General features: G+C 36.2%; 2 protein-coding genes across 5 annotated transcripts; one reads left to right on the top strand and one right to left on the bottom strand.

Annotated features, from left to right (window-relative positions):
* Positions 1 to 38: 38 nt before the first annotated feature.
* LOC7464873 (growth-regulating factor 9) lies at positions 39 to 3,903 on the bottom strand. 4 transcript variants are annotated; one of them, XM_024585179.2, is made up of 4 exons: positions 3,394 to 3,903; positions 2,080 to 2,763; positions 1,140 to 1,516; positions 39 to 340 (listed from the first exon to the last, which is right to left on the bottom strand). In XM_024585179.2, exons 1-4 carry the CDS (start codon positions 3,671 to 3,673, stop codon positions 290 to 292), a joined length of 1,392 nt encoding a protein of 463 aa, XP_024440947.1. In that variant the 5' UTR covers positions 3,674 to 3,903; the 3' UTR covers positions 39 to 289. The 4 variants fall into 4 exon arrangements, with proteins under 4 accessions (XP_024440947.1, XP_024440946.1, XP_024440948.1 ...); XM_024585178.2 differs by having other exon boundaries at positions 39 to 314; XM_024585180.2 differs by having other exon boundaries at positions 272 to 375.
* Positions 3,904 to 8,776: 4,873 nt separating this feature from the next.
* Positions 8,777 to 10,382, top strand: LOC7464872 (fasciclin-like arabinogalactan protein 10). The gene has a single exon (XM_002320700.4). It carries the CDS (start codon positions 8,874 to 8,876, stop codon positions 10,137 to 10,139), a length of 1,266 nt encoding a protein of 421 aa, XP_002320736.1. The 5' UTR covers positions 8,777 to 8,873; the 3' UTR covers positions 10,140 to 10,382.
* Positions 10,383 to 11,830: the final 1,448 nt, after the last annotated feature.

Raw genomic sequence — 11,830 nt, 5'->3', positions numbered from 1 at the left:
TGTATCATGTGGCTGATATCAGTTGTCTGCATAGGATGGAATTAAACGTTATTCTTCTCTTACACCTCTTGTAACTTTAATCACATGGTTTGACTAGAATTAATTGCAGATTAACAGCAGAGGTGTGATATAAACATAGGGAAAAGTTGGAAGTCTTCTGCCTTGGATAAAACTTCTGACCCCACGGCCGGATTGTACTTCCTCGTAAATCTCTACCGCCGCCTCCATAACTTCAGCTTTCTTTAATAACCTGGCTCTGTCACCACCAGGAGGACTTTTGGGATCCCCACTACCTGCATGTGTTGATACCAGTCCTGGTGTGGTGCCCCTCTAGGATTATCTTCACAATCATTTAGATTATCACAAAATATTGAACTGGCAAACATAATCAAAGGGCAAATTACAAAAGAAAAGGTAAATTACAATAACCTCCCTGAAATTATCCAAAAGTCAGAAGATAGTGAAAGAGAAAGGGCTAAAAAACTATTTATAAATTATTATTTTTTTCTGTTCTAGTATTACTAAAAAGACTAAATTCCTTCCAATTTAGGGTTTAAACAGATCACCTAATAATGCTTTATCATGATATCAAGTTAAAAAAGTCTTAGAATTCTCACTTTTTTTTTTAATTCAGGAAACAACCTGCTTTCTCAAAATAAATTCTAGAAGCAATTATTTTATTACCCTAATGCAAATTATCGTAGAACATAGAATCTACCATATCCAGATAAATTTTCGTGATTTCTGTATCTACACAGCCCCTTGCTGTGTAGAAGCGGGGGGAAGATACGTTCCTAATACCGTTTTGAGGAGTCACAAAACATATGTATATCCCATTTGAATTTCATGCACACCGAAGAACCATTTTTCTTGATCTCTAGTGGACAATTTAAGAACCAATTAGTCGAGCTAAGCATAGTTACAAGATATAATATAACAAACTACACCATTAGGTGTTCGTTGATTACACAATTTCTCATTACAACAGAGCAACGAAGGCATCCTTGTTTCCTCGGTAGAACACCAAAAAACTGATCTCATATCTGATCTCATATGATAATGGAACGCGTTCATAACAAACTCAACATAATCCAAATAACAAGCTAAGAAGAAAGGTTTTTGTTTTGATAGGTACCAACCATGGTGTCGCTTATGGTAGTGTCACTGCTATTGCTGATAGTTCTTGTATCATCATTGGTCATGATCAGTTGAGGACTTGTTGGGATCGAAATACAGAGATCGGTGTTTAAGCTTCTGCGATCTGCTTTACTTGGCAAGTTCGTTGCAGGATATGAATGAACATTCCCAGGGACAAATGGGATTGTAGCGGGAATTGCAGCAGGTTTGGACGCTTCCAAGTGCTGCTTAGAACCTCGGTGCATGTGCATCTCGCAATACTTCTGATTAGCTACAACATCCCTGCGGCATCGCCACTTCTTTCCATCTGTTCTTCTACACCTTCCCAGTTCAAGTTCCACATCATTCATGTAAATGTGTGAGGCGCCGCAACCTTGAACTGAAAACAACAGTAATGAACGTGTGAATCCAATCTTCAAAACAAAACAAACTGTTACTCCAAAATCATTCTACGAATGGTTTTGAAAGGAGGCCCGAGTCTAGCGCTGCTGAAAAAATCCAGCAAATAATCCATGATCCAATTGTTCAATGAAAATGCACAGGACAGATTGCTTAAGCAATAAAAATTAAACTTATAATGGACTCACTAACTAGATTGCGGACTGAAGCCTCCAGGGAGGCAGGGATAAATTGCTCAGCGCATCTAGAGAGCAACCACTACTTTTGAGTTTACACCACCTAACATACAGCATTCTTTCATGAAATGGAATGGAGTGAACTACAAACTAAGACCGCATTTCTTCAGTTGGATATAAACTCTAACAACAATGGTGAGAAAGTCAGTAAGGAAGCCAATATGGAACTCACTGAGAAATTAACTAACTCTTTCCAGACCATTAAACATGTCCTGTTGTTTTGAAAAGTATAGTCAAATATACACAAGCTAGAGTGAAAATCTCTTCTCATAGCACTAGTAATTTCAATTCACATAATGTATACTACCTTGAAGAACACTCTTCGGGGAGAAGTTCAATCCTTGAGATACATTGCTACCAGCATTTTTTATTTTTTTGTTGCTGCAGTTTCTGTCGATTATACCCTTGTAAGTAACAGAGTTGCTGCAATTACTGTTTCTGTCATCAATGTAGTGTCTCTTTAAGTTGATGCTACTCTTGTAGTCGTTACCAGTGGCTGTAATGTCAGCATGAACAGCACTAGCGATCATTGTTGCAGTGTTCTTGTAGCCGGTAACAATGCTAGTAGTCATGGTTGTAAAGGGGTTTTTGCAGTCAGAATTAGCAGTAGTGGCCAAGCTCATGCCAGTGATTTCAATGTCAGAATTGCAACTTGTGGTGCAAGTGGTTAAAATGGTGGGGGTATTATTAAGAGGTGGGGCTTTTATCTGTGAACTTACTTTGGCTAAATTAGAAGAATGAGTGGTTGGATTGTCTGAATTCTTGCTTGAATTGTGAGGTGATGGTTTTTCAGAAGCAGCAGCAGTTTGAGAAGCTTCCACAAGCTTTCTTGAACGTTGACGGCCTCTATGCATATGGCGTTCACAATACTTCTGACCAGCAACTACATCCTTGCTACACCTCCATTTCTTCCCATCAGTTCTTCTACATCTCCCAGGTTCTGGATCCATCATTTGTCTATAATCAAATCCCTGAGGACTTAATCCCACAACTGACATAAGAAAGCAAATTCATACAGGTGGTCAAATTCATTTAAATTTATAACAAATTAACCTAAACAAACATAAAATTCAGATTCCATGCCCACCGCACATCATTTTTCGAAAAAAGCATGAGTCCCCAAAAGGGTGTTACATCGAGTAAAAAATCCCAACCTCTGCTAAACAAAGATAAGATCATCCCAGCATGCGACATGTTGTGTAGGACTATTAATCTCAACTTATATTTTCAAGTTACAGAAGCATTACCCCCCAAAAGGGCGATAGTAACAAATTTCAAGGCTTGCATATACAAAAGCATCTGGAAACAATTCTAAATCACATTCCTTGGAACAAGAAAAAAAAATTAGAAACAAGCACAATCGCCTTAAAGCAAGACCACTTTTTCAAATAAAACAAAAATGAATCCAATTAACACCATGAAACCAAGAAAGGCCAGGTCTTTAATTAAGCATGTGTAAGCTTAAAGACGCACAAAAAAATCTAGTTAACAAAATCCACTAACCTCATTTTGAAGCTCAAATCCACTAACCTCAAACCCCAAGAAAAATCAAGCAATTAAAACAAGCCTCGCCCAGGAAATTAGTGACTTAACAACAACTAAAGAAAAAATATTGACTTACAGCTTGGGAATTGCCTATAAATATCAGCACCACTAAATGAACCAAGAGAGCTGCTAGCAACACTATGCCAAATGGGAACTACAAGATCAGGAGGCACGCGAAGACCAGCTACTATGTACTTGAATATCAAAGCTTGCTGTTTAAGCTCATGCAACTGAGTCTCTGTTAACTGTGGGAACACGTGTCTATCATCTTGATCATCATCACCATGATCACCAGCACCAATCCCAAGAGACAGTTTCATCGACGGCGCTGATTCTTCAGATACTCTTTTCTCCATTGTCGTGTATCTACAAAAACAAGAACAGACACAGGATCGTGTACCTGACTGTGAGTTTAATGGGCATTGACACAGAGAGAGAGGGAGGCAGAGGTTTCTTTCAAAAAGTGAATTCAGAAGCCAAAACAAAAGGCTGTAGCTCCACCTCTTTAATTAACCACGAGCATAGGGCATCTCCCTTATGAGTGAGGTTAAAGAGGTGTCAGATTTTCTGACCATAATCAACTGCCTTGCGTGCTTGCTTGCTGCAGACAAAATTCAAAAGGAAAATGCACGTGACTGTTTTTCTAGGGTAAACTATACTTTGGACCCTACAACTTTCACAACATTTCATCATGGTATATATAGTTTAATCTCTTTAAGTCTCCAGAAACTCTAGTGTGATTCTTCAATCTTAAATAGCTGGCGGCACTTTACTGGTTCATTTTTTTAATTAGTTTCTTAACTCGTTTTTATAATCGTCCAGGAGTTCTTAACTATGTTTTACATAGGAGTGAGAAATTTTAATTTGTAAGGATCTAATTTGAATATTACTAAATCTACAGGAACTAAAATGTAGCTTGTCCTTTTCAAAACCCCCCCACTCAAATAAATCAAGCGTGAAGTACAACACCACATGAGCACTACTTGTTGCCATGTTGCGTGACATCCTGATGATGGCTTACTTACACGCGCCTTGTCAGCGTGCTTGCTTTGTCCTGCAGAAATCCTGACAAGAACATGACACGTCAATGACCTTTCTGTTTAGTGGGTCCGCACTATCTAGCATGAACAAGTGGGATCCGTTTTTAGACAGGTGGACTATGCCAGTGCCTGAAGGAGTGTCCACGTGTCAAGTCGTTTGAATTGGTTTTTCAGGGCTTTGTGTTTCAAAATTAGAGGACCAGAAACTTCATATTTCCTAGGGCTCATTTGACCCAAGATAGCGCAAGGATGGAATTTGCAATAATAGTTTCAGTTGGGCTTTGTTCAAAAAATATACATCTGGGCTTATAGTTTAAGATTGACAAAAGCTCAATCCACAGAACATCGTGTCGTGGTCCCACCTAAGGAAACTATTCAAATCATTTGTACCAATTCAAAGTTTCGCTTAGACTGATTTAAGATTAACATTGTGTTTTTTTATAAAAAAAAAATTAATTAATTTTTTTAATTTTTTCTTGGTTCAAATTAAAAAAAATTTAATATTTTTATATCATTTTGATATTCTGATGTTAAAAATAATTTTTAAAAAATAAAAAATATTACTTTAATATATTTTCAAACAAGAAGTATTTTAAAAGACAATCATTACCATAATCCCAAGCATCCTCTAAGATTGTTTGTTAGTATATTATTAATTACTTTTTAAAGTATTTTTATTTATAAATATATCAAAAATATATATTTTTATTTTTAAAAAAATATTTTTAACACTGACATGTTAAAATGATTTAAAACCATAAATTTAAAGTTAAAATCAACAAAGTTAATGACATGAATGTGTGTTAACTAGAATTGATGTGTTGGGGTAAGTTAATGAGCTAAATTATTTATAAAAATATAAATGACCGACCTATCGATTGCATTATATGTAAAATTCAGACTATGAGAGTGTAACTCAACTGGTCAGACTCTAGATTTGCTCTTTAAATGTCACCAGTTTGAATTTCACAAACCTCAGGGCAACTGGAGGTTTACATGATTATTAATTTCAGAACTCACAAGATTAGTCAAAATACGCATAAGCTTACCCAAATAAATCATTATCTTTTTCAAGTGTTTCCAAAATCTACCAAATACTTTTGGAAAACCAATTGATTCCAGCGTGGGTTCCCAACTAGCAAGTGGGCCTTTTAATAGAGGCTTCGAATGTTAAGGGGGCACACAGTCACAAGGCATCTATTGGAAAGCAGCAACATACAGTATATATAATATTTTGCCAATTTCGGATTTGGCTTGCGTGTGGTGCTGCGTTGCTGCCGACAAATATGTGATTGCTCGAGAACCATACATCAAACCTGATGTGGTCCTATTTTGATCGAGTACAAACAGCCTGTGATTTGGTACATTCATTCTTTAACTTCCGTTTATTTTCCACGTCCTTGGCATGGACCGTGGACAATCTACCTGTCACGTTATATTTTCTTCACAGAAGAAAAATGAAGTCCTTCACCGGTGTCTTTTAGTCACGGTTTTGGTTTCGGCGGAGATTGTTTTTTAATATAATTTTTATTTTAAAATATTTTTTAATAAATTTATTTTTAATATTAGTATGTTAAAAGAATTAAAAATATAAAAAATAATAATTTAAAACTAAAAAAAATAAAAACATGGAAGTTGCAAAACCCGAGTTACTAGTCAAGACCCGGGTCACTAGGTGAGTTTACCCAGGTTGACCCGTGTTGACATGAAAATATAAATTATTTTTATTATAGTTTTAAAACTTGATTCGAGAGTTGACTTAGGTCAATGCCTTGATCACGAGTGTAGTTGATTGTTGACCCAAGTCAATATAAGAACAAAAATTATTACAATCATAGTATTAAAACCCGGATTGAGGAATGACTTGGGTTAAGGTTCGGGTCATGTGTTGGAAATGTCAGCCCGGGTTGACCTAAGTCAACATAAAATAAAAATGATTATTATTATAGTTTTGAAAAATCATTCAGAGGTCAACCAGGGGCAAGACTCAGGTCACGAATCAAGAGGGCCAGCCAAAGTTGACCCGAAGCAATTTAAGGATAAAAATTGTTATTTTTATAATTTTAAAACCTGACCCGGAGGGTTAATTGGGGCAAGGTCTCAACTACGGGTTAATCTAAGTCAATACATAGATAAAAGTGATTGACATCATAGTTTTAAAACTCAAATCGAGAGTTGATCAGAGGCAAGGTTCAAGTCATGAGCTAGGAAGGTCAACCCGATTGGCCCGTTTTTAAAAATAAAATAATCAAAATAACTTTGTTTTGATTAATTTTTTAAAAAAAATCAATAATTTTTTACTCATATTTTATATCAAGTTGACTTAGGTTTTTTATCAAGTCATATCAAATTAATTATTCTTTTATTTTTTTTAATTAATAAAAAATCATTAAAGTTCTAGAATACATTCAACGTAATCTCAAGTGAAAAAAAAAAACCATGACAAGATTTTAATGCAAGTCAAAAGATATTTCTAACAAAGTGAATTTATATATATTTTTTTTCAACCAAAGATAAAAAAAAAAAAAAAAAAACTTAAATCTATTCACAAAAACCATCCCACACATAACCCAGATCACAGTCTGCTACTCTATGAAAGTTTTAGAAGACTCGATGCTGTTTTCTGTGACAGCCTGCCTGCATATTGAGATCATACGGAATATAAACAGAGTGCAGATTTTTCAGGATCACGAACTTGTTGACTGTATCAAGCAGAGAATAAAGAGAATTGGAGCTCACTTTCCTTCTTTTTGTTATTTAAATGAAAAATTAAATTCAAAGAAGAATCTACTTTATCAGAGACGTCGTACTAACCAGCAAGGAAGATTTTCACATCATTTAGTACAATCCATCAACCATACAAACTTTTCATACACATGATTTGATATATTAATTCGGATCCATCATGATCAAACAAACAATAAAATATTATTTTTAATCCTAAAAATATAATTGAATTAATAAAAGATTCTAGATTTATTTTTAAATATTGTTGGTTTAAGTTTTATAAATCTCATAATTATTTGAGGTTTACATGATCATTAATTTTAAAACTCATAGGATTAGTCAAGGTACGCGTAAACTGACCATGACATTCATATTAATAAAAAAATAAAAATAAAAACATTATTTTTTCTATAAATAATACAACCTTTTTTTAATGAAAAAATTGTAAGGTTGGAGTGTATAAATTTAACCAATCACAAAACAAGCAACAAAGTGAAGACAATCCCAACCACAACGAGACAAAGGCCAAAGATAAGTCAGGCCAGACCATTGAAAGTTAGGGCAAGCCAAGCTAGTTCATGCAATCTATATTTTTTCTTTTTGTATACACATATTAATTTAAGTATTATAGAGTTGATTGTTCCTTATGGAGCTTGTTTCTTCAAACGAATACCAACTACCAGCCAAGCACATCAACTAGCCATGGAAAACATGGTGTATACATGAAGTTTTTTCATCGACAGCCATATAGCAATTTTTCATCTAGAAAAAACAAGTCAGATTTTTCGTTTATGGGTAGAAACAGCATAATATCAGATGGTCCACCTCCTAGTCTCCAGCCATGATGAATCTGGACGTTGGAAGCTCTCTAGAATCTTCATGATTTCTCTTTTAAATTCTGCTCTTCAGCTACTGGATCAATTGCTGAGTTAATCTGTCCCCCTCTTGTTATTTCAAATTCAAATTCAAATTCAAAAGATATCAAAAATTTCCTCATAAATGCGCCTTTCCGTTCCGGTTTATGAATTGATTCAAGATTTGATTAAATGATGATTAATTCCAGCCATGAGAGCTAAACTTGATTAGGAAAGGTGTTTAATTTATATTTCAATCCACAAAGTTGGTCCTGTAATTATTCAGTAAAATTATAATCATTAAATCCAGCTTAATCCGATGAATTAATAAAAAAAATTGTTATTTATAATTATGTTGTGGTTGAATTTCAAATTAAATTATAAAAAAAATTATAGATACGATAAAATCAAGTGCTTCTAGTTACATGTTAATTTAGTTAAAAAAAACTAACCTGGTCAACTCTTGATTTTTTTTTAAATAAAAATAAAATGATATCATTTGACTTAGATTTACCTTGGTTGATTCAACAACCTAAATTGAGCAAAACATCTTCATAACCGTTACTATACCCATTCCGTCAACAAAACCATCATAATATCACTTGCTTTTATGATCTCCTCCACGTGGCAGTGGCACGAACCAAGCTAACCACCCGTGAGGGCACTCTTATCATTTTCCCCACAAACAAGAGGAGGAGCAATGGCAAATACCATTTGCCACCAATCCATGCAGAAAGCCCTTTAACATTTCCAGCTGTGAACCAAAGCATGCCTGCCCCTCACATGGCCCCGCCCCCCAACCACTAACCCAGCTTTAAACCCAACCACAATTAACTCTGGTTACCCACTAACCCCTTCCTCTCCTCTTTCCCCTTTTTATCACTCCCTCTCCACGCCTACCCACTCACTCTCATTCCCTCTCTCAAAATTCCACCATGGCTACGTTACAGTACTCTCTCCTTCTTTCCTTCACACTATCAGCACTCGTCTCCACCATCTTAGCCCACAACATAACCGACATTCTCTCAGGCTTCCCGGAATACTCCGAGTTCAACAAGTACCTTACCCAAACAAAACTAGCCGATGAAATCAACACTCGCCAGACAATAACTGTCTTGGCTCTCAACAATGGGGCTATGACTGCTCTTGCAGCCAAACATCCACTTTCAGTCATCAAGAATGCCCTTAGTCTTCTTGTTGTCCTTGATTACTATGACCCAACTAAACTCCATCAGATCTCCAAAGGCACCACGTTATCCACCACTCTCTACCAAACTACTGGAAATGCCCCTGGTAACCTCGGATTCGTCAACATTACAGATCTCCAAGGTGGTAAAGTCGGCTTCGGCTCCGCTGCTCCCGGCTCGAAACTTGATTCCTCTTACACTAAATCTGTGAAGCAAGTCCCTTATAATATTTCAATTCTTGAAATCAGCCAGCCGATTATAGCTCCAGGGATTTTAACAGCTCCGGCCCCAACACCGTCAAGTGTGAACATTACGGCGTTACTCGAAAAGGCTGGATGCAAAACATTTGCGAGTTTGTTACAAACTAGCGGTGTCATTAAAACGTATCAGTCAGCGGCGGATAAAGGTTTAACTATTTTTGCTCCAAACGACGAGGCGTTCAAGGCTGCTGGAGTACCTGATCTGAGCAAGCTCACCAATGCTGAAATAGTCTCGCTCTTACAGTACCATGCCACGGCTACTTACAGTCCGTTTGGGAGTTTGAAAACTAGCAAAGACCCGATCTCTACGTTGGCTAGTAACGGTGCAGGTAAGTTCGATCTGACGGTTACAAGTGCGGGTGACTCGGTGACTCTACACACTGGAATCGGTCCGTCGCGAGTTGCTGAAACGGTCCTTGACTCAACACCGCTAGTGATTTTCACTGTTGATAATGTGCTGCTACCGGTTGAGTTGTTCGGGAAAGCTCCGTCTCCAGCCCCGGCAGGGGAACCGGTGAGTGCACCGAGTCCGAGTCCGGTTGCATCGAGTCCAGCTCCGGCTAGTGTTGAGGCTCCATCTCCTCTCGCTGCTTCACCCCCTGCTCCGCCTGTGGAGACGCCTGGTGGTGCCCCAGCTGAGACGCCGTTTGGATCCGAGAATAGCACGGCGGATGGTAGTGCTGCTGTTCACGTGAGTGTACCTGTTCAGGTCACTGTCTTTGCCACTGTAATTTGTTCGATTCTCATGTCCTGAATCGTAATTATCTAGCTCAGTTAATTTGCTTTTTATTTATTATTGGATTTTGAGTTGTTATTTTGTTAGAGAGGATTATTTTTATTATTAATTTATTTTGTTTTTGAATTTATCAGTGATGAGGTGATGTGAGGTGAGGTGAGTCAGCTGCGCATTTTAGCGGCAGTACATTTCCTATTGTTGTATTCATTCATCGAGTGCTACGCGTTACATTATTTTAATGTAGGGATCTGTTCGTTTTTCTGTGATGGTGCTTGGGGAACTGTTGGTTTTAGATGGGATCCCACGTGGAGAGATGTTGTGGGATCCACCCTTTCAATAACGTGGGGTCCACTATCTCGAAGTTCGTGCTATTTTAGGGTTTGTCAAAAGGGTTAGGATAGATGTTACTAGAATGGTGATTTTTCTGCGCAAAATGGGCTTGGCTAGAAAGCAGAAAGCCAGAATCCCAACGTGTTTTTATATATATATATATATATATATATATATTTATTTATTTATTTATAATCATAATGTTTTGTTGAAAATGGTCAAAGCATGAGTCTACTCTTTGGCAGTGACCAGATATGGTGGGTGCATTTGCTTCACAGGACAAGCCTTGTATTTAAAACTTAAAAGTACTTACAGCTTCTGCTGGGCATGTGTTTAGTTTAATGGAAGAATCACAAGATTAGTATATAAGCTCTTTTGGTTGTTTAAGGTTTCGATTGGTATGGATTCTGTAATTCTATTTGATTTTTTTTCTACTTTTTTGTATATTTAAATGGAAATAATTTTTAATTTAAACAATATAAAAATGAGTTAAATTTGAAAATTAAATTTTTTAATTTGTTGGTTTTAATTTTTACCGTCTTAGTTGCTTTGGGATTTTGTCGAATCACATTTGTGTTTATTTGCCTTTTCTTTTTTTAAATTCGTGAATTTCTTGAAGGTCGGTGACTCGATTGATATCCTCGAAATATTGTGCTGTTGATTTTGTCACCTGTAGATACAAGTAAAAATGTAACCATCTAGATGGTGGTCCAGTTGTAAGAGTTTGGGATCAGAGATTTGCTCCCTCTGTGGTTTCAGGTTCGAGCCCTGTGGTTGCTTATATGATGGTTTACATGGTCGTTAATTTTAGGGTCTGTGGGATTAGTTGAGGTGCACGCAAGTTGGTCTGAATACTCATATTAAACTAAAAAAAAAAAAATAATGAGTGTCAAAAGCAGCATGTCAAGCTACATGGTGGGGTGTGTCGGGGTACAAAAAAATTGGACATATTCTACAATAATAAATAACTAATTTTTAATTTAGATGGCAAATTGTTTTAGAAACTAGAGTATTTTATAGTAGCGAATAAAACTAATGTGTATGAAATGGATGGATTGAAAGCGGGGCCGTTGGGTGATACACACATCACCGGTATATTTTTTTCTTCTCCATTCATCTCTAATGTTGCAGGATAGACTAGATCGCAAGTTTCGGATCATTTTTTTTTTTAATATTAAGATGATATTAACATGTTTTTCAAGAGGGGTAAAAAAACTTAAAACATGTTCAGATTAATTTGATGACGTAATTAGTTTTATAAGTTTAAAGTCTGGATAAAAAAACAAAATTTGATTAAAAAAATCAAAAAAATATTATTTAAAAAAAATATTTAGATGACCTAGGTTAAGATGTAAAATTTGTGATTTATGTTACGATGG

Source organism: Populus trichocarpa, chromosome 14 (genome assembly GCF_000002775.5).
Source record: "Populus trichocarpa isolate Nisqually-1 chromosome 14, P.trichocarpa_v4.1, whole genome shotgun sequence".
In the NCBI taxonomy this organism is placed as follows: Eukaryota; Viridiplantae; Streptophyta; class Magnoliopsida; order Malpighiales; family Salicaceae; genus Populus; species Populus trichocarpa.
Note: the sequence above shows the minus strand (reverse complement) of the source record. Positions and strands in the feature narration are given on the sequence as shown.